A 22,939-nucleotide genomic window follows, 5' to 3' on the forward strand; every position below is an offset into this window, starting at 1 on the left:
GTATGGTAATACATAGAGAATAATCTACCAAACATCTTTTTTTTACCATTGCCGCCATTTTTTTGTGGTTTTCCTGTTTCACAATTTATTTGGTTATTCATTACGAAACAATTAGAAAACTATCGTTTCATGTGCAAGTATTTGTGCAGAAGATATTAATTGTTACAATTCATCCACGTGAGGTACGTAATTTTTATAATTGTAATAACAAGATGATAATTTCTCGACAGTCACGTCATGTTATCGATTTATTTTGCCACCGGCATAGAATTTATTATTAATTATTAAAATGATATTTGCTAATACATTTCGTTAATTTGTATGTAATGTAAAGATGTAATATTACTGGAATAGTGTATATTTATGATTACATTGATTGTTTACTTTGTGAATTGGGTTAGTAATCATGTTCTTGATTATAACGGCGAAACCCGCAAAACTATTCCAATCTAAATCTATTATTACATACGTTCTAGTGACTCTCATGTTTACTACGATGTTGAAAACGTAATGGTCGTTAATCTTCATACATTTATCACTTAGACAGCCACTTACGTAAATGTAAATGTGACTTTTTATACACAACATTATAACAATATTTTTACATTCGTTTTATCTCATGGACATTGTAAGTAAGTACTATAAAAACACCTGGTTACCATTTAGTCCAATACAAAGGCTCAGCCTGCTCATTGAATTTCAATCTATTGCAATTTGACACCATGGCATCATCTACAGGTGATTTAACAGGTCATTTGATTTATTGAATCTAGAATGTACCAGGTCATGGTCATGATTTAATAACTTGTAAATCACTGTATAACTAAATATGTACATATTTATATTATGATTATGAAGGTAGATAACTTTTAAATCCTAAACCCAGCTATGATATTCAAAATTCAAGAATATCCATAAAATACTATTGAGGAGTTAAAAATGTATCACCCTAACATAAAGTTGATCGTCACAATCAAAGTAACATTACTTTCCAAAGTTCTTTTACCTATACCAACAAAAACATATAACATATCTATTGTTCCATTTGTCATTTCTCTATTACAATAGGTATAATTTAATGAAGATTTGAATTGTAATAAATTAATATTATTCCAAGTATTGAATGGTAATTAGTTAAATGCATATAAACAGTATGAACCTTGTCCTACCTTACTAATTTAAAAATGTGGTAAAGTATGTATGGATGTCTTTCATGCGTAAAACTATGGAATGCCTCTGAATGCAATTTTATAAAGATTTGCCTTTAATATAGAGCAGTGGTTCCCAAATGGTGGTCTGTGGACCTCTAGTGCTCCGTAGAAGACAGAATAACACATAGTTTGGGAAATTAAAATAACACAAGACGGAAGTTTGTCTTGTGATACCAAAATTATAATAGTCAAAAGGTCACTAGTTTTATGAGAATGACTCTGGAGACCTTACGCACCACATGAAAACAGCAATACTTAGTAATAGTGGTCCCTAACAACTGAACAAATGTTATAAAAGTGGTTCTTAACCAAGGAAAGGTTTAGAATCCTAGATATAGAATATAAATATGTGTCTATATTCTATACTTGTATGGTGAGCATAGTTGCTACCAGTAACTAGGTAGTAATGTAACAGTAACTTATCATTTAGTTAGCATGATTCATACTGTATGCTATGAACAGACATGATGCAGAATTGAATTAATTATTTAGTCAATCAAATTGACATTAATAATGCCGGACTCTTACCGGCTAAAACCACCGCGGTGTTCCTCCACTGCCTGTGGCCGTGATCCGGGCTGCCCTCACGGATTCACCGCACCCGGCAGGCTTCGACCTACCGCCCGTTTGCGGCAGGTCCCGCCACGTTAGCGGCCCTGGGAGGCTGTCGAGTGTAAATACGCTAACGCCTACTCTCGCCTAACAGCGGACGTCTGACTCCCCTAGTCAGTGAATCATTTCACGGCGCTGACGATTAGTGCGTCTACGGCGGGAGGGAAAAGATCTTGATTCCCTCTCCTTTCAGCCGCTTCCTTTAAATGTGCTGATTTATTTTTAAATCTAAACTATGTCTTGAACTGAATACTTCATTATTATTTATTTATCATTATTTTTGATGTTCTTATTAAAAAAAAGAGCCCAAAAAATCTCAGCATTATTTATAATATAAATAAATATGGCCAATATTTAAATTATTTTATCGATTCTGGGTTTTGGCTATACATTTTTGGGTATTCTCCTTTAATTATCAGTTTTTTTGGTGGCTGATTTCATTTAGGTAAAATATAGGATAGTTAGTTAGTATAGGTCTAAATTAGTCTAAAGGGTGGCGATTGTCGTGAGCAACAGCTAGTTAAAATATTAATAATACCTAGATGTCAGTAACTCATTATGTAATACGTATGTTTTAAATACATAAAACGAGAAATTCCCAGATTTTATTCCATTGATGTCATACCCACTTCCATAACGAAATAAAAACTGAAAACTAATATTGTACTTATTAAGATAACGTTATCTCCGGAGGCCGCAACTATACAAATGCGTCAGTGCTAATTCAGCAATGCAAACGTAATAAAAACTGGCAGTTAATATACGCTTATAGCTGTACGTAAATTATTGGCCTCCTTTGCTTTTATACAGAGTAACTCTTTCTAACAGCAGTGGTTAATTAATGACTGATTTACTCCCGCCCCTAAAACGTAGCGGAGGCTGAGGCAATCCATCACAAAGTCAAACATCTATGAAATCTCCTAAGTAATCTATCTCGGGAAAAGCGATGGATCCACCGGGGCTCGGCGTTATGTATCCATTCAACTTCTAAATATAATTCAGTGTATAAAAATCTTTGGAAGATAACTAATTGACTCAGGCGAAAGTACATAAAGTACAACATAAAAATGTTTAATGATTTTATTCAATAACCTATTCGCGCTGTTTGCCCACGACAGAACATTAAATAGAGCCATGTTATTTATTGCCTCGCGTGCGTACACCGGACTTATGACAGCTTTTACGGTGCCTACCATTTAATTTGACCGTACATGCAATATTGGAGAAAACGGGAATCTAATTGTCGCCTCATCCCTTTGTCGTGGTGGCGCGGCGGCGTCGCGTCGCCACCACAGAGCCATGGCAGGGTGGCGCCGATAGCCACCGGAATCGAAAGTAGAACGTAATAATTATTGGTGGTGGGACCGGTGGCCTGGGCTGGGGGCCGGTGGTCGCGGTTCCCGCGGTTGGACCGTCAACAAACCGTCGCGCGGCAACTGCTCATGACATATGCATGAGAGCGGCACGGACAACGCCGCCGCTTAAATATACAAGGACGGACCGACGGGGAAATTACTAGAGGCAAATACATATAAGATGTCTCCCGCCCGACTGCGCTGCCCTAGCGTGCGGCACGCCCACGAAACCTCTCCAATTACACTCACGAAACGTCCGTCCGATACCTTTCTTACTATTCTAGACTATTTTTACTTCGTAACCACCACGTCGTCTTCATAAGTCATGAAGACAACCCCATTACACCATTAAATGCATCATTCGATATTCCTTTGGCTTTATCGACTTGCACGCAAATATCCAAAAGGGTACTGCTTCAAAGGGGTATGGTAGTTTACATATTAAATGCAACTGCCTTATATCTATTTGAAAAGAAAACTGGAGCGACGTTGTTATCTGTAATTGGAAATAGCTTAGTTGACATTTGAGAATAATGCAACTTCAATTACTTGAATAACACAGCACTTTCAGTGTACAGTTGTAGGTAGTCAGTACCAGTCTGTGACATGTTAGAAATAATTAATCTAACTGTAAAATACACAATCGCACGTATGCTATTAAAACATGCGACTAGATTTTCCGTTATTTAGCTAACATGTAGGTTACAGCAATATAAAACGAATTGATTTTGTTAGAAACTCAGAGAGGAGAATTTTGTCTTATAATAATATATTCCCTGTAACATTGATTGTCGCCAAAATTGATTACATCGTAATCAGTTTGGGGTCAACTCGACTGCAACACATTTATCTTCTTGATTAAACAGTTCTGGCACAATTGAGCTCTAATAATGTAATAAATAATACCCGTTTGACCGCTAAATTGAGTAAAGACATTGCAGATTTTTAATAAATTATGGAAATACAATTTTAACACCCTATATGAATAACAGATCATTATCCAAAATACCTGGATCTCAATCATAATTTCGAAAGTAAGTGGTGAAGTAGTAGTATGTGACGGAGAAGCATTAAATTTTTTACTAAAATAGTAGTCTGAAAATATTATTAAAACTTTCTGCTGTACGGGCCCTTCTTCCGTACCTCGTAGCGCCGAAAAGAAGTTATGATCGATAGAAACATCAAATATTCACGCACACCGGCCCACAAGGAAACGAAATGGATAACCGTTGTCTGAAAGGCCACAAGGGGCAACCGAAGCCCTCCACGCTGCCCTTTTCTCCTAATTACCTAAACGTTTACTTCAAATAAAAGCCATTCTCCAACTACGCTCTTTAAATATTTTCGCTAATAATTAGGAATCGGTAATGTGCTCAACAACTTAATACGCTGCTTTGGAACATTCTTCAAACTTTGTTAAATAACAAACTCTTGCACGCATTAACTTCGGTGGAATTTGATTTTCTAGCTTAATAGGTGATTATAATAAGTTTTCAGCTGATTCTGTAAGTACGTTTTTACATACATATATACACAGAAAAGAAAACGGTGAATAAAACAAGTTTTACGGGTAACTTTTCTTTATTATATGAAATTGCAAAATATCCAAATTCAAGTCCGTGTTCAAGTAGGATCATAAGATCATTTATCTCGCAGAGAGCTTTAAACGTAGCGAATATTAGCGTGGTAACATCGTAAGTAAGGTTGTAATGCTTTCATGGTTCGTTGGACATTATACTAAAGCGGATACGACAGACACGGGCGCCCAACGTGGGACCTCGGGCGTGAAATAAGTGCGATTGCTTTGTGTGAAGTGGCAATCACGACATGCTGAGTACAACACTATGTAACGATGATTTTGCCAAATGTTTCCTAGCGATTTTATTACGCGACATATTTGAGCACGAGGTGGCGGTATGAATAATTGATTACTGTCAGTTTAAATCTTAGTCGTCAATCTCAAAGGGGTAAAATGGTTTCGTTTATGAAGTATGAAAGCATTAATCGCTTTCTTCTTTCCTTCAAAAAGCAAATTAAAACTAAACGAAGTTCAAATAAAGTGTAGAACTAGGTATTTTTCAGCATTTCTATTTAAATAAAAAGAGATAAGAGTTTAAAATATCAGTTATTTTTTTCTTTCTTTTTCATTAAATTGTTCCCTTGAGCGTTGCCTAAATTAACAAGGTGCTTCACGAAAACATCCATAATCGAGTTTTCCGTTGTCCAAAAAGCTTTTGCCAAAGGTTCTATCAATAATAGATTAGGTCCTTGCGAACATTTACGCAGACCTCGCTTTCTAAACGTCCCCAAAATTTATAACATAAGTATCAGTTTAGGAAAATATATGAGACGGGCGAAACGGACGGACGGGAAAAGAGTACACTCTTAACTCAAAAGTATTCGTACCATTTCGGAGGTACCGTATTATTTATTCTACGAATTATGTCATTCGTATACTAACTTCATAAGTCGATATAAGTAGATTACTGTAAATACTGCCTTTCTGTCCCCCCCGATACAATGGCATATTGAAAAGGTATTTTTCAAAATAACCTGCGCTATTACTGTATTAAAAATTCATGGCCCAAGAAATTTTCCTTTGAAACAGTTTCAATCAGACAGTTTTACATCGTGCATTTTCTACTTTAAAATGCACAAGCAACATCGAGGCTTGTAATTACGGCGATTTGAATTATAAAGAAGTGGCCTCAAAGACACCTGCATATTCTCTTTAGTAGGAGGGAAGTAATGATATGGGTGGCGGTGGTGTAAGCCTTGAAACATCACGTGTCCACTCTCAGGCCAGGCGAGGTGGACGGTGGCGCCTGGCAGGTTCCCATTGTCGCTGAATATTTTAGCGACTTGTGTCTAGTAAATTACAGACCTCACTTCTACCCCCCTAAACCTTACTACAATTACACGTTTCAAATAATGACACTGGAAGACAGTTGACTTACAATTAGGTCAGTACCGCACCTCGATTTTCCTAGCAGTTGTCAGTTCTCACGATTAGATCTATAGTTCACCTTCGAAACAAATGCCGTATCTCATGTTAATATTTAATCAAACGGCGGCGATTACCTACATTTTTTCTAGACGAAGACTTGCAATTGTAAAATAATAAAACAAAGTACATGATATAATTTTAGTACCAAGGCCAACTTTATTTTTGCATGTATTAAACTGGATAGTCATATGTCTTATCTTAATATTGGTTCTCATCTGTTGGTTAACGAGCGAGTTACAATCCGTCAGTTCCAATTCTAAAACGATTCCAAAGAGTCCTTATTTTTCCTGATTAGGGAAGAGTCCAGAATATTTTTAGTGACCTGATTAACTAACAAAGTAGTTATAATTATCCAATAGTAGTAAATACCACCTAGGCATAATATTCGTAATTATATAATATACTATTCTAGGTGGAAAATTAATATAGTGCGCATTTTTGTTGTCAATAAGTCGCCTAGGCAACGATTGTCTTCGACGTGGCTCATCGGTAGGCTATTAGCTATTGACATATAACTACAAACATTAAATGTAGGTATGCATACACATACATAATATGAAATGTAGTACAAACATACATATCGGGGCTTCGATCGCACGAATATTTGGATGGTCTGATTGATCTTCTGTCCACAGTAGAAGTAAATTACTGTCCCACTATCATTAGGAACATGAGTTTTGTCATATTCAGATAATAGGAACCATAAAATATTATATGTATACATGTTATCTATGTCTACATTTCATAATTATATTTTTTCATATTCTTCTGCAACTGTTAACGTGTTTTATAACATCTTATTTTTATCTCAGGGAGACAAATTAATAACATTTTAGTTCAAATATTAATTTACTGATTAAGTTGCAACTCAAAAGCCATTTAACCATTTTAACGTTATTATTGTCGTGTTCATCGAATTTAACTTCCATCAATTGCGGTCAATTTGTTAAGTGAAGTCGTAGGTGGACAAACATTAGTAGCTCGTAACGACAGTGTTGCATGCACGAGTTGCCACCTCGGATCTTTATTATGTAGATCGTTCTCTCATCACATCGATAACCACGCTACCTAACAAAAAATTAGTCTACGCACTATCCACAAATTAGCTTGTAATGTAATGAAACATTTGTACTTGGTTTTTGTTTGGGTCTCCTCAAATTTTTCATAACAATCGATGATCTCAAAATACTATGCTTAATTATAAAAATCTAGTAAGTAATTAAAATGTAAATATTTGTGACTGAAATGTATGAAAGCTGCTCAAAAGATAATTGCATAAATCGCGTCATTGCATAAATCGCGTCTACGCGATTGTTTTGATACGGGTAAACTAATTAGTAAGATGCTTGAGGATATCTAGATAGGCTTAGACATAGAACAGGGTGTCGTCTTGCGGCGTGACTCGTTAAGTCGTCGTTTCCGGGGCACAATGAGAGGTAGGGTGTTATTGACGGGGCGGCGGGTGGCGCGCATGTGCACCTCCGGCGCCCCGGCGTCTCGGGGGTGCTTTACTAAAGCCCAGAGTCGGAACACAAACGATGTCAGTCTACTCGCGAACGTCTTCACTACTAGACGCAGACCAAACACACATGAAGCCACACGCGCTCTTTATTTTCCTCGCTCGTTACAATGTTCAATAGTAAATTAAGTTTCGCGATTAATTTCCATAAGAAAATAAAAATATTTCCGATTTTGGCTCATGTTTGTCTAAGCAGTTAAGCCTCTCCGCCAAGTCGCCTGCTAAACATTTCGGTAAGTGGGCTGCCGTATCCTTTTCTGCGTGTTTTCTTTTTTGTTTTTATTTTTTAATTGACGTTATTTTAATTTATTTCAATTACGGCTGTGTTATTATTTTCCTTATTCTCAAGAGCTTTTAATTCCTACTCGTTTGTTTTATTGGATCTAAAAGTTCTTACCTGTTTCATTTACGTCAACTTTGCGTTGTACTAAAAGAGAAATAAGTATTATAAAAGGAAACGACGAGTTTAACAATCCATTATGTTTATTAGGTTATTACCTAAGTAAAAAGACGGAGGGTTGGTAAAAGAAATGGTACAGGTGAGGTGGGACAGCTGGTAGTGACATTTTGAGCGACGGTTGGCTGTACGGGTTTTATAATATTTTTTGCGCGTTTTGGACTTTAGGAATGTCGGTCTTTGTGCGTCGAACACCTGCCGGGCTCCGAGCCCCGCTCCACTCCCGCTTGTTCTATTCACGCATTCGATTTATACTTTGATCGTCCTTAACCTGGTTCCAATTCCAGAAACACTTCATTACTTTTCTTTATGTAACGTTATTGCGATTTTGCGCGATACTTCGATGTATTTATTTATAACATGTTGATTTTTATAACCATGTAACTGTTGTTGCGTTTTATGTTATAATCTTGTTTAGCGAATAATAATGTGAGATACCGCTCAAGTCGAGTTTGTTGGTTAGAATTGAAAAACAAACGTTAATTCGACAGCAAATTAGCGTCAACACTTGGGCATAGTTCCTTTTACTTGGAATGGCAGGAAATTAAGAAAGTTAGGTTTGTAGTATGGAAGATAAGTTGGCACAGCCCTTTGTGGCGCGAACGGCGGGAGTTGCGAATGTAGGCGTCCACCTGCGGGTGTCAGTGACCTCGTTCACCTGCTGCCCGGCAGACGGTCACATTAGCATACGGTGGGCCAAACGTGCCATCTGCACCCTTGGACCCAATTCTCAGACCTCAATATTAAATCGATTGATGCAAGCTTACGCGTTTTATAAAGAATGCCTAAACTGTTTTCTTGATCGGAACAAAAAATAAATATTTTCTATCTAATGGGTACAATTTTGTTCTGAATGCAAATACTACAGATTCGCAAAAATACATTTATTTTTTATCCAACAAAAATATTTCGGAAACATACTTGTGGTGTGACGTATGACATGATGGATGGCATAAGTTCATTGGTTACGGAATAGTATAGACAGTTTAATATCGATTACCGGGTTCTCTGCAGGCAGCGGGGTAAAAATACTCCTCCAAAAATAAAATTTATTCCCTTTCTTATTACGAGAAATTCGATCCTTAAATACGGGCATTACTCGCTAATGAAATGCTCTTATTGTTGTATTTAATACTTCCCGGTGCCCCAAGGTGCTCGTTATTTCGTAAACAATTAAGAAAATGTTTTGTTTAGGTGCGAAAATAAATTAACGGGACGATAACGACCTCGTCGGTTTTTAAAAACTGAAATAAATAAATTGAAGCTTACAATAATAATCTCTACTTCTTTATGTTGACCTATAAAGTCTGTGAAGATTCCCTGACACCATAAAATAAATTATTCCTATTTAAATCTTAAGTCGCGAAATAACAATAGTAAAACTACGAGCTGAATTCAAGTCAATATATACCTTTTAATATAATAATAATAGGGAGTTCCCTATTATATTAAAATCACTGATCTCCTTCGAATAGTTTCCGCTCGAGCACGCCCCATAAAGCGGAAAACGGAAACGTAACTATTAGCTGGGAGGTAAAATTTTATTAGGAGACTTAACTCAATCAGGTGTGATTAATCTTCTATACATATAATAAAATCGTAGAAAAGTGCTGTCTGTACATTGAAAATAAAAATAAAAAAAATAGCAGGGGTTATTGTTATGTCGATGTCGAACCCAAAAATGTAATTAACTTTTTTTTTGTCTGTTTGTCTGTTTGTCTGTTTGTCTGTTCGTCTGTGCGCGCTAATCTCAGAAACGGCTGATCCGAGTTGGATGCGGTTTTCACGAATATATTGTGGGATGCTTAAATTTACATTTAGTGTTTGTTTCATGTCAATCGGTTCATAAATAAAAAAGTTATGTCAAATTAAAGAATCACGTCGAACATTCTATGCTTATACCATAAATCTCCGCAACTATTTGACGGATTTGGTTGAAATTTGGTACAGATATAGTTTAGAACCTTAGAAAGGACATAGATATATTTTTATTTCAAAAATCAAAAAATAAAAATAAGAAATAAATTATTTATAAATAATTCTATGTCGATCGTTACACGACTTCGGTTCATGTTATTGTTTTAATTTATCGAAAAAAAGTAAATAAATAGTAAAAAGGTATGAAAAAAATAATATCAATATAATAAAACATTTAGTACAAAGAAAATGCTCTAACGGAGTATAGATAATTCTATGTCGATCGTTACACGACTTCGGTTCATGTTATTGTTTTAATTCATGGAAAAAAGTAAATAAATAGTAAAAAGGTATGAAAAAAATAATATCAATATAATTAAACTTTTAGTACAAAGAAAATGCCCGAACGGAGTATAAATAAATAATCCAAGTTGTCTTTATCCTCGATAGATGGCGTTGGGATCGAAATAGATCGCGCTATGGTTTCGTTACATTCATTTGGTTGGGTATCGGCCGAGCGCTTCGGTACTATCGTAGAAAAAGTGTATTATCAGTCGTATGATTATTTGTCTGTAGTGGTCCTGCTGTTTCGTATATTCTAAATTGGTTTCGTTGTATTTGTCAATTAATAAGTTTATTTGTTGGGTTTTCCTGGTTTTTTGGTTAAACTATTTAACGTAGGTTTAGTTTGATATCGATTATTAGTAGTTACTGTAGTTAGTTTTTTTAATAAAATTGTAAGTCTAATTTTTTTTTTAATTAGATTAGATTTAAGTCGTTTCTTTTAAATTATTTAGTTTAAGCTTGGTTATTATAGCATAGAGGATATGTTGTAATATAGTTTCTTTTTTAATTGTTATAAATTCGTAATTCGTAGCTTTCTTTAGTTTTAAGTTAGTTTAAGTCCGTTTTTAAACTATTTTTTCAATGCCCTAAGTGAGTATACATCTATTAAATTCAAACGCAGAGCTCATTATGTTGATTTTTGAAGAGTTCCCTGGAATATCTTCCACATCTCATTTTTGAAGAGATCCCGCGAGATCGGGAACTATGTGGTTAAAACCAAAAATTTGCCGGAAGTCACTATTCCACGCGAACGAAGTCGCGGGCAAAAGCTATAGTACCTAAAGTTGAGGTTTTTTCAAGAAAATTTCTTCACGTTTTTCTGTGAATGAATGGTTCGTGTTATCTGAAACCTTATCAATTGTGCAGATTTAATTGTGTTTCGGTCGATGTGCGCACAAGATTGAATATTTATTATTATCAAAGGTTATATCCGTTACGGTAAAATATTACAGATTATATTTTTTCTTCAGTTTTTATCGGTGTAGCACTGAGTCTTATTTAAATAAGTTAGGCTTTTTTGAGGGGTAAAATCATCCAATGACTTCTCTCGCCTTGGGCGAGGTGAAAGCGAGTGTCAGACTTTTACTGACTAAAAACCACCCCGTTCCTACTGCTGCTTTTCGAACCAGAGCCCCGGTAAACCCGGTAGGTAGTCTGCAGCTCCGGATGAATAAATTAGGCTTCTGTCCGGATGGCTATGTCATACTGTTTCATTTTATTCGATATATGTAAATAAATATCGAGTTGGTACATATTCGAAATATTGTATTCTCAAGACTGTTCTTGTTCTCCCTGTACCCCTGTGGGTACAGGGAGGATTTAGGTCGTCTGGTACGCGGCACGTCTACATCCGTTAGTCGTGGGACTACCGTCGCCTTCGCTGCGTCGGTCGTAGCGTCCCTTTACTACATAGATAATCTAGTTTCTATTTAGATACATTGTAACTTTAGTACCTTCATGTTTTATACGATGTTAATAATTTGTGATCTTATCATTTATTTTATAAGTTACTACTTTATTAAAACAGCCGTTAAAAATACATTACTTATACCAGATAAAATTAACGATACCACCATTAATGTTTTATTGAAATATTTTTCATTAATAACTATTTAAAAAGCATATACGCCATATACCTCTTACCCGTGCGAAATCAATCAATATGCAGTTAAATCGATAGTGCGTATTAAGTACCTAGTTACTTACCTACTCGCATAAATTCCATTTGGTTATTCAATAGGTTTTCAGAAAATGTAGTTTCGAGACAAAAATTGTCGTGTACGAGCGTAGTGTAGTGTTCCACCGGAAGGTTGAATACCAAACAACAATTCTTGAGAAGCATTCTGTAGACAATACAAACAAGAGATACGCAAGCTACGTATTATCAATTCCACCGACAAACGCTACAATACTCGATACGCTCCGCCCACACTCACCCGTATTTTTCAGGTAGGTACGCAACCGGCCTAAAAATATATTAAGAGGAAAATAAATGTATCCATGTTTTAATATCGACGGACGCGTACAGCTGCAGTCATAGAGATCAACTAACAAAAACATGGATCGTACATGTTGTGTTCCCAAAAAAAGATACTTTGAATTACCCTTATGTTGATCAAATTGTTTTGTTGTACAGGTAAAATGAAGCGGGATGGGTATGGCGACGAGGGCGGCCCCATGCAGAAAAGGCAACGCAATACCGACGACGAAGTCACCTTTCTCATACCGAGCAAGGTAAGTTAATTGTGTTTATTTATATTTCAACATGGTCCTGCTACAGAAGCCTAGCAAAAGACGCGACAAAGATTTCATTGACTCAGCTTGAACAATGGCAGCAGGAAAACACCTTCACACCGCTGAAAATAAGTGCAAAAATGAAAATACAATTCAATTTTGTAGTTACCGAATAGCAAAGTATAATACTCAGGTCCCAAACAGGATTTCGTGTCAAATTTACCGTTGGCTTGCTGTAAGCCAACCCTCTCGCACCGGCGCTATCATTAAAATTGTATAAAATCAATTCATGCCTTTAAGGTTGCAGTTCGGTCAATTTGTGTGTGTATTTACGTACAATATGCTAAATGTTTTACCATTCTAGGCAGGTTATAGACCGATATATCCACTTGTGGACTTGTTATATAGGACCTGATTTGTATAGTAGACTTTTTTTATTATCTAACTCTGTCAACACCCACATTTATAAATGATAAAATCTGGAAGTAATTGTGATTCGGATTAAACATGTTCGAGAATAGAATTGCCTTTCTGGAATATTTTATGATGTGTGAATATTTCCGTAACGTTTCCACTGTCATCAGGTGGCCGGCTCGATCATCGGGAAGGGCGGCGCAAATATTTCCAAGCTAAGGAATCAGGTCAGTATTTACAATAACGGCCGCGGTTACACGTACTGTAAGTAGTGGAATGTTACGAGTAGTCTCGATAATTGCTTGGAATATCAGAGTATCCAGTACGTACATGTACTCTAATCTAGTTCTTCGTTCAGTATTAATGTATTTTCGTAAGCTTTCAAGCGATAGCAGGTATTTACTACGTATTTGATTAAAGTTGCTTAGACCAATTTTTAAAGTTTTATGTTGATTCCATTAAGTTGATATTCGCATTTTTGTTTTATTGTATGCCTATCTGAATGTTACTATATTTAGTTAATTTATTAACTTTTAACAATTTTCTCGCCACAGGTACGTCTACCAATCTTATAAAATCTAAAAACTGTACTGCTCTGTGCTTCTAATGGGTAATACAAAGACCTGTCAGATCCGTATTTACTACGTTTCAACTATGATTGATGTACGCTATTCTAGTCTGTCATGTAGATAACAAAGAGAACTTATAAGAATGAAGAAGAAAGTAAGATTCGATAGTTTGTCTCGGCATCGAGTCTTGCGACAGCGGCGAGTCCGTAGACTTATTATAGACAGAATAACCCCCCGGCAGCCAGTTTGCAGGTCATTAGCGCCCCCGAGACGCCCCTGTGGCTAGTAGCGCGACGCGCCGCGCGGCTACACTCATGCCGCCGTCTTTGACCACGTTCAACTCGTCCTAATCATGTGCCACCATTATGTCGACTGCTGGTGGAGTTGAGTTTGGTCGAAGGCGAGCTCCGGGCTGAGTGTAGTCGCGGGGCGCGCCGCTACAGCGTGTCTTGGTTGCCGGTCCCGCCCCGCCGGACGCCGCTGCCCCGCACCCGCCGCCCCGCCACGCAGTACAAAGCCTCTATAACAGTCCCAGATTGCCCCGGCCCCGAACGGTAAACTATATCGCCAACATGTACTCTCAAATCTTAATACAGCCCGAGTCGAGGTCTTATGCTCTACTCGTCAACAGTCAGGAGTCGGAATCTAAAAAATAATCATTAGCTCCCGGCGTTAGGCGCTTTACTCCGTATTTCGAGCTCCCGTCCTCATCACATCCGCAGGATTGCACTGAGTCGCACTGGACGCCTTCTGATCTTACTTTCACGACCTCAGTGTCCTTGCATCTCGCTCATTAGCCGCTACAAGTCTGTTCCCTTAGGACTGATCCTTTCACTCGACTTACTTCTGTCCACTCTGGAAGGCAGCTACTTACTGAGTACGACACGTACAGACATAAGTTTCATCGCCATCATGCTTCAGATTACTTTGAGTCCAGACCTCCCTGACCGTTGATATGTCTGTACCGTTGTTAATATTGTGCTGTGATTTATATTGGTGGCTGCGCAATTGGTGGCGTTAACGATGCTTATGTTTCAGGGTACTATCGATAACGGCGCCGGATGTCGACACCATTCTTGAAATCGTAAAAGAAATATTGCCATGTTTAGCTGATGTGAGTATTACATAATTTGTGATTAAACTTCTGCATGCGATACCAAGTTAGGAAAACTATATTTCGTAGAAATATTTTCAAACTAGAGTTTTTTGTTATGTTGTACAATTGTTAAGTACAAGGTGAGTCATGATAATATCAACCAATTGCAAACTTCGAAATACAAAAAGACAGAGGTACTGATTTAGATATTTATAACTAGGGAGGAGGTGTGAAGAACAATGTGGAAGATTTAGACATCCGTCTACTGATACACCAAAGTCGGGCTGGCTGCGTCATCGGCAAAGCAGGGGCCAAGATAAAAGAGCTGCGAGAGGTGAGTTATACTTGTTTTAATAACAAAAATGTCACAGATACTTACATCGTCATAAGAAGAATGTCTTTATCCAGTGATCCATTACAAGAGCAAAATGTTTATAAACTTTGTTACCGCCTCCCACGTGTTATGTTAACATATGCATTTGCACGCGTTTACGATGATTTTCGATATCCGTTCGTATGTCTGTCATCACTATTATCTTATTCGATAAAATTGATCCCGTTATCTAAAATAGTAATTGAGGTGGCAGATGCAACGAGCTTTTACGACTTGTTAGCAGTCATCTGCCAGGCGAAGGTGCAGTTATACTTAAGGATTTTTTATCGAACAGCGATGGCATTCATGCCACGTGGTGCCGGTGCATAGCCAGCAAGGCAGATGCGAAAGCAGCTGCCGCCTCGAATCCCCGGACCTTTATCTCTACATATTTATTTATAATGTTAGCAACAAACCGTGGATTCCTTGTTCAACAACTATTTTAGATTGAATTACGAACAACGTTGCAAATAATTAAGAAACTTTAAAATATACCCTCGACAAAAGCTTGGACAGTAGACGTCATAATTCGTCTACAAGTCGAACAAACAAGGCAAAGCGCCTGCATAACGGAGAGTGCAGCGCGCTGGATCAATTACCACTCGGGCAACTTTGCTGGAAGTTATAAACGTGTACGTGCCGGCGTTGTCTGGACGGGACGCCGACAACTTTGCAATCTAGCTATTAGCGGTGTTGCATTTCATAACTCGAGCTTGTTAGGTGGTGTTTGTCTGGAGATTTGAGTAACGAAGGCTGATGCCAGGGACGTGCCCGATCGTGGACTCGCGGCACGTTGTCTCGTCGCCACTTCGGCTTTATTTTAGAAGTTGGTCTACTTTCAGCGAACAATATTACCTAAACATCTGTGTTCTCCGGAAACAATTTAATACGTTGATCGTGTCGAGATCTACCTGAGTCCATTTTGCTCCCTTTTTATTTTTTTGCATTCGATCAGCTGTTCTCGCAAATCCTTTGTTCAGTTTACGTTTCGGCCTCAATTTAACTAGACACATAATTCTTTATCACACAAAGAATAAACGTAATCCAAAGGAAATTCGGTCTACATAAAAAGTAGTTGAATGTCTTCAGCATGACAAAAGGTACATTGTATTTTTGCAAAGGGCTTTTATTATTAGCGCTATTCAAAGCGCAAGTGAACCGACATGCGCTATTGCTAGTATTAATAAGAGTTTACCGACCTGACTATATCAAGTGTACCTAGGGCAGCAGTTTTCTTAAAGTGTTGTCGTCGCGGCGGCGCGTGCGCGGGCGGCAGCTGGCGGCGCGGTGCCGCGGCAGGTGCGCGCGCAGCCGCCGGAAGGCCTCACAAAAAGCTCGCGCGCACCTGGGCTTCACCCAGCTTACCTACTTGCACAATGCTCCTCGCCCCTCGGATTCCTCTTTCCTTACATAAATAGAAATTTGGAACATATGGTGCCGCATCCGCCGCTCCTATCTTTGTATCACGCAGGTAAACTTCGTACAACCTCTCACTTTAACGCAACAAGGTGAAGATGGATTTATTACAATTTAAACGTTCCCCATTGAAGTTTCCGATCCTAGCTACGAACAGACTTACATTTGTTCAGGTCCCGTGTAATTTCTCGGTTACATAAACATTGGAACGTCTGGCTTCTCATCAAACTTTGAAGTGGAAACAAAACGTTTTGTTGAGATCGTGCTACTTGTGATGAAATCACAGTTGAGTTCACGTAGAGCTGTGAACTAGCCGAAGGGTAATATCACATGTAGGGTTTCATCCGTCGGAAGCGCGCGGCGCCGGCGTTGGGTTACCGGAGCTACGCGCACGTGACGCAGGAAACTTTTTGTGAACCTCCTTCACATCCTCGATATACCATAAAACGTTGCAGCGGATATGTTCAAATGTTCCCACAACAAAGACTACAATTAAGGCGCTGTAATTGAGGGTTGAAATAGGCAGAGGGCAGAGTATGGTGGTAGCTTTCAGGTGTTGTACAATTGTATTACAGTTAGACGAGTAACAGATAGCAGCCGGCGCGCGGCGTGCATATGTCGTCGGTGTAATTAGGCGCGGGCGACACCGGCCTGCGGTGTCCCCGACAATTACGGCAGCACGCGAGCTAGCCGCTTCCGTTTCCGATCGAACCACACCGGACCGCGTAGGGCTTCTTTGTTTCACATAAAATTATCTTTTGTCATCGTATTTACTTTTGGAGTAACCTTTATTTTAGTAATGAGGATGGTTCACCTACCTATAGGAATGCTATGACGCAACAAAGTGGCAACATAAGCAACAGGTATAATTTCAGCGCATGGATCAATACCACAAGTGCTCAATAGAGGGTTGTTGCTCCGTGTTTTGAATTTGTACAGAGAAAAATATGCCAGGACGAAATTAAAAAATACAATCTTGTGAGTATTATAAGATAACCAGATTTGAAGATGCTGATCGAAAAATGGGGTACTGTAAAATGTCTAATAGCTTTTTACCCGACTGCGCCAGAAGGAGGGTTATGTTTTTCGAGAGTATGTATGTATGTATGTATGTAGGTATGTATGTATGTATGTATGTATGTATGTATGTATGTATAATTGTTTGGCACGCTCTACAGCCTAAACGGCTTGATGGATTTTGGCTTGAGAGGTGTCGTTGGATTCGTTTTTCCTGTGAGAGTGACACTGGATATATCAAAATAGTAAAAAAAACAAAATGGCGGATTTTTGGCGCCAAATTCGAATATTGCTCACTCTCTAGCCTGAACGACTTGATGGATTTCAGCTTGAGAGGTGTCGTTAGATTCGTATTTACTGTGAGAGTGACACTGGATATATCAAAATAATAAAAAAATAAAATGGCGGATTTTTGGCGCCAAATTCGAATATTGCTCAATCTCTAGCCTAAACGACTCGATGGATTTCAGCTTCCGTTTGATTCATTTTTACCGTGAGAGTGCCACTAGATACCTATAATAACCAAAATATTAAAATAATAAAACTAAAAGAAAATAAAATAAAATAAGGTAATTTAAAAAACTAAAAAACCCGACTGCGTTTCTTCATAATATGAAAATGAAAAAACCCTAAAACAAGAAAGTCATCGTAAAATTGAAGCAGTCGGGACCCATTCTAGAAAACACTCTCACTAAATCTTCATATTTAGAATGGGTCCCGACTGCTTCAATTTTACGATGACTTTCTTGTTTTAGGGTTTTTTCATTTTCATATTATGAAGAAACGCAGTCGGGTTTTTTAGTTTTTTAAATTACCTTATTTTTAGTTATATTATTTAACAATAATACTTGACATATTTCAATCGGAATTGTCTAATACGTCCAATTTAAATATGTTTACAACTATCTCAGTCAAAATAGCTAATTCCCGAGGGAAATATCTCAGCACCATATTCATGTAGAATCCTATTACCGTCATCGATTTCTTTTTGACGTTTGTTTTAATTTATCTACATTGTAAAGCAGTTAACCTAGTTTGCTACATAGTATCCCAGTATCCCCTAAATGCTATCAATTTTCTTAGACGTTGGAGCGAAGTTAGCTTCCTTCTCCTTACCTAACGAATAGCGGTTTAACTTCGCTGCAAAAGCAACTTCGATTTTGATCAAGACAAATTGTGTTCAAATATTTGCAGCTTTTATGGTTAGACGCGCGAAGTTTGTGATTGATTGTAGGTAGAGTACAGTATGGTGAAATATTAGCCTGGCATGTTTATGATTTATAGTCAACTTTACGTTGTTACTGCTTCAGTAAAAGTTTGAGACTCTGGTCACGGAGCGGGTGTATGTGTTATAGTTGTAGCAGTCCCCGCACGGGATATAAGCTCACAGTATACTGATAAATTATGTCGCGGACGTCTCGCTAACGGATCCTTTTCATACTGAATGACGGCTCGGACTCCCGCTCGTGACAAGGATCAGAAATGCTTTACTTTGTGATGAATGTTGAAATGAACAAGTTTACTTGAATTTCATACGCGAAGCCTTTCATATTTCGAACCAAAAGTCAATTTTGAATGTAATTCAGAGATGCCAACCACAAACAATCGTACCAAATACTGGAGTAAAATCGTGAACTTTGATAAATTAAGTTGTTGTATGTTGTTTGGAGTGGGGTTTCTGTGCCCATTACTCGGTAGTGGCATGCGGTAGGCGTGGCGCGTGTGAGCTTTCCTCGGAGCCCCACAAGTGCATGGAGGGGAGTCGGGCAGGTGTTGCACGCGCCGCCACTCGCCGCCACTCGCCTGCTCAGTCCGCGCCCGACCACCCTCGAGGGATGCTCGCTCCACCCGCTCTTGGCGCTACACCGCGTAATATATAACGCGAGTGCGACTTGGATCGTGCGCCGTTTTATAAATTAATTCAAGTGATATAATTTAAAAAAAATATATCGAGTTAAAATAAATATTGAACGAACAAAGACGCAGTGTAGTGTTTGATTTGAAACAAGTGTGAAGTGAGTTGGTTGAATTGAGGCGCGTCAGTATTGAGTAACGATGGTCCGTAGTAGGCGGTGCGTCGGTGTGCGTGGCTCGCATGTGCGGAGGGCGGGTTCCGGCGAGGTCGGACGGTTGTTTGTGCGTGGGGGCGCGGCGGGGGCGCGGGGGCGCGCGGCGGCCACGTGCGCGGGTCGATGGTGCCGCGCGTGCGCCCCGCGCGCCGTCTGTCAAACGTCACCGGCACCACACTGGTGCCGGACCACGCACCGCGCGTACCTCACCTTATCTAATATCGGTAATTGATCACACATCGATTTCTCATGCCACTCCACAACACCCCGACTATGTCGCGACAGATTGCCGTAAACAACCGAACTTAACTGTCTGCGTTATGTAATTTGTTTTGGAATTAGGGCGTTGGATTAGCTTCGCTTGAAATTAGGTTACCATTAATTTATAACCAATTGACCGGGCGAGTTTGGCGACTCATACCTTAAACAAATACTAAACAAAATCCTTTTAATTAAAGTTGTTGGTTGTATTTTAGTTTAATGTTGAAAAGTGTTTATTATAGTAATACGTTCGGTTTAAACAAAATTTGTTGACGAAGTGTGCGTCGTTTACAGAAAACCGGAGCTCGTCTAAAGATATTCTCGAACCCCGCGCCCCAGAGCACGGAGCGAGTGGTGCAGCTGGTGGGCAAACCTGAAGCTGTCGCCGCCGGGATCAAGGAGGTGCTCGACCTCATTAGACAGGTGGATATTGACTTTTTAATTATTATACAGTGATTGCTGTCAAAATCAATAAGCCTCTAGAAATATTTGTTTTGTACGACGACCTAATTTTTTTGTCTGTCTGGTAATCATAACTTATAATTATATCGCGTATAATTATCGCGGTTTGTGGTTAGAAATAATGAGTGTCATCTTCGATATTTTATGTTGAGTATAAAATTGCAGGTCCCCGTCAAAGGTGCCGTACAAAATTACGACCCTCACAATTACGATGACTTCTACGCGGATGAATACGGAGGTTTCGGTAGCGGACAGGGAGGAGGTGGTGGCGGGCCCCGTGGAGGGCCTCGCGGTCCCCCTCGGGGGCCCCCGCGCGGCATGCCCCCCATGGGACCCGCAGGCCGGGGGCCAGCGCCACGAGGACCACCACTAGGTCGCAATGGACCTCCTGGCGGACCTAGAGCTGCATTCAACGATTTTGGTGGACCCGGACCTAGAGCCAGCTTCAGTGGGCCACCGCGCGGCGCCTTCGGTGGCGGCGGCGGCGGCGGTGGGGGCAGCAGTGGAGGTGGCGGCGGCTTCGGGGGAGGAAACTTCGGCGGCGGCCGCGGGGGCGGAGTCTCCGCCAACTTCAGCAACAACGGCGGCAGCCAACAAGACACCACCACACAAGTCACTATTCCCAAAGATGTAAGTATCACACTTTTAATACTTCATTTCACTATATCTATAAACTTGACGATTTATGTATAACATTATGTAGTACATTATAAGTGGGTCGAACACAAAATGTGATAGATTGATTTCCGTTCCAGTTGGCTGGCGCGATAATAGGCAAGGCTGGCTCGCGCATACGTAAGATCCGCGCGGAGAGCGGCGCGGGCATCGAGATCGCGGAGCCACTGCCCGGCTCCAGCGACCGCATCATCACCATCACGGGCACGCCGCAGCGCATACAGATGGCACAGTACCTGCTGCAACAGAGGTCAGTGACTGCCCTGTCTACATCCCTCGCCGTCCCCTCCCTTCATGTCTGTACTTCAGTGAACACAACCGACTGAATCGACTTCTTGATCACTGAGATTACAAGATGAATTAACATTAATATTTTGCAATTTTAGTACAAGCCCAACATTTCATCATGTTTTCTCAATATTGTGTGTCATATATCAGTTGATTGACAAGCATGTCGGCATTAATTCCAATAACTATCTATCTGCCATACTGTATCATTGCTAATATTGCGAAACGAGCTGATGTGCTGTTAACATTTAATTTGGCTGAAGCAAGCATTTACTATAAGTTCAATATTATTACTAACACAATATTGTTTTGACGATAGAATGTTTGAAGAGTTCCCTGAGTTGGCACCAAACCAAACTAAGATTAAGTAGAAATTGTTGAACGGATTTGACTGTGTGACGTGGATGTTGTGACGCTCAGGTAAAGTGCACACACTTGTTAGTAGCGGGAGCGTAGACATTTCGAGAGTGTTCACATAATGTACCTACCATTCCTGTAATACCTTTACATTCTTATCCTCTATTTTAGATTTAAGTATTCACTTTTGAAATATCACTCATCACAGCTGTATGTTTCTAACTCATTTAATATCTCATTGTGACTAACTTCTTTGGTGATTAACATTTCTAGGTTCATCAACTAATGGGCTTCAGCCACAGGCCACACGTTGTTTGGAAGACTAGTGATTTTGTTGTTTTGATTTGGGTAACAAGAAATCACTAATCTCCCTACAAAGTACGGCTCACCCTTCGGATCAAGATAATCTTCTGTGTTGCTCCTGTACTCTGTAATACTAACATTGTCTATTTTCTTGTGTGCTTTTATGTGTATTTGTATAAAAACATCAACAGTTGTAGTCTTTTAGAAATCCTTCATTTCGATTTGAACCATTGGTACTAACTGTAACTTTGTTTCTGTAAAATACAACAACTTAAACTTTCAAAAGTAATGGGACTAATAGAGATGATGAGTGTTTTCCTTTCATACTAATTTTGCATATTTTAGTCCCCATAGGCAATATTACTTCTATATATATGGTTTAATTATTTCAACTAACATTTGCTTTATTCTTACAGTGTGCACGAGAGTAACCCGAATCTCGGTGGTGGTCGCGGAAACTTCTGATTGCGGCCGCGATCGTCAAGTGTGTAATCAATCACATAATTGAAGCTTTACTTTAGTCACCTCAGATCACGTCATTAATTTTATACAGTTTGTATTGCGAGGCTCACATTATATTATATAAATCTGTACATAGTGACAAAGCCTTACCAGGAAAATAATTCGCGAATGAATTTATTACGTAATTACTTTGATCTTATTTGCTGTTTCATGATTTCGAATATGTTCATGAAAATAGAATGATATATATTGTATCTTAAATTTCTTGCAATAAACTATACAATTGCAATGTAGTGTAATATGTTATAATATAAATATTTCTCTGGTCGGGTTTTAGCTATTTAAGAATGCATTTATCATTATTAATAAAATAATATTGTTAAAAGAGTTTAATAAACTGAGATTGTGTCAATGGATTTACCAATTTATTTGTTACATCGATGTATTTTTAAGTGATAGAAATAGAAATGGCAAATAAATAGTTTATTTTGTGATTTCATTTTATTTGATTTTCTTATT

General features: G+C 38.8%; 1 protein-coding gene across 4 annotated transcripts; it reads left to right on the forward strand.

Moving 5' to 3' along the window:
- The first annotated feature begins 14 nt into the window (after positions 1-14).
- LOC118265855 (heterogeneous nuclear ribonucleoprotein K) lies at positions 15-22,924 on the forward strand. Of its 4 annotated transcripts, none has more exons than XM_035579104.2 (11): positions 15-182; positions 12,561-12,658; positions 13,243-13,299; positions 14,152-14,195; positions 14,680-14,755; positions 14,958-15,071; positions 20,168-20,296; positions 20,501-20,965; positions 21,091-21,260; positions 21,618-21,718; positions 22,375-22,523. In XM_035579104.2, exons 2-10 carry the CDS (start codon positions 12,566-12,568, stop codon positions 21,667-21,669), a joined length of 1,200 nt encoding a protein of 399 aa, XP_035434997.2. In that variant the 5' UTR covers positions 15-182; positions 12,561-12,565; the 3' UTR covers positions 21,670-21,718; positions 22,375-22,523. The 4 variants fall into 4 exon arrangements, with proteins under 4 accessions (XP_035434997.2, XP_035435000.2, XP_035434998.2 ...); XM_035579105.2 differs by lacking the exon at positions 15-182 and adding an exon at positions 7,731-7,937; XM_035579106.2 differs by lacking the exon at positions 15-182 and adding an exon at positions 12,198-12,373.
- Positions 22,925-22,939: the final 15 nt, after the last annotated feature.

The sequence above is a fragment of the Spodoptera frugiperda genome, chromosome 7 (genome assembly GCF_023101765.2).
Source record: "Spodoptera frugiperda isolate SF20-4 chromosome 7, AGI-APGP_CSIRO_Sfru_2.0, whole genome shotgun sequence".
Lineage (NCBI taxonomy): Eukaryota > Metazoa > Arthropoda > Insecta > Lepidoptera > Noctuidae > Spodoptera > Spodoptera frugiperda.

Coding starts and splice junctions, on each gene's coding strand:
- LOC118265855 (XM_035579104.2), top strand. CDS start 12,566: ATGAAGCGGGATGGGTATGGCGACGAGGGCGGCCCCATGCAGAAAAGG. Junction 20,966..21,090: donor AAGTCACTATTCCCAAAGAT/GTAAGTATCACA, acceptor TTTCCGTTCCAG/TTGGCTGGCGCGATAATAGG. Junction 21,261..21,617: donor CAGTACCTGCTGCAACAGAG/GTCAGTGACTGC, acceptor TTTTGACGATAG/AATGTTTGAAGAGTTCCCTG.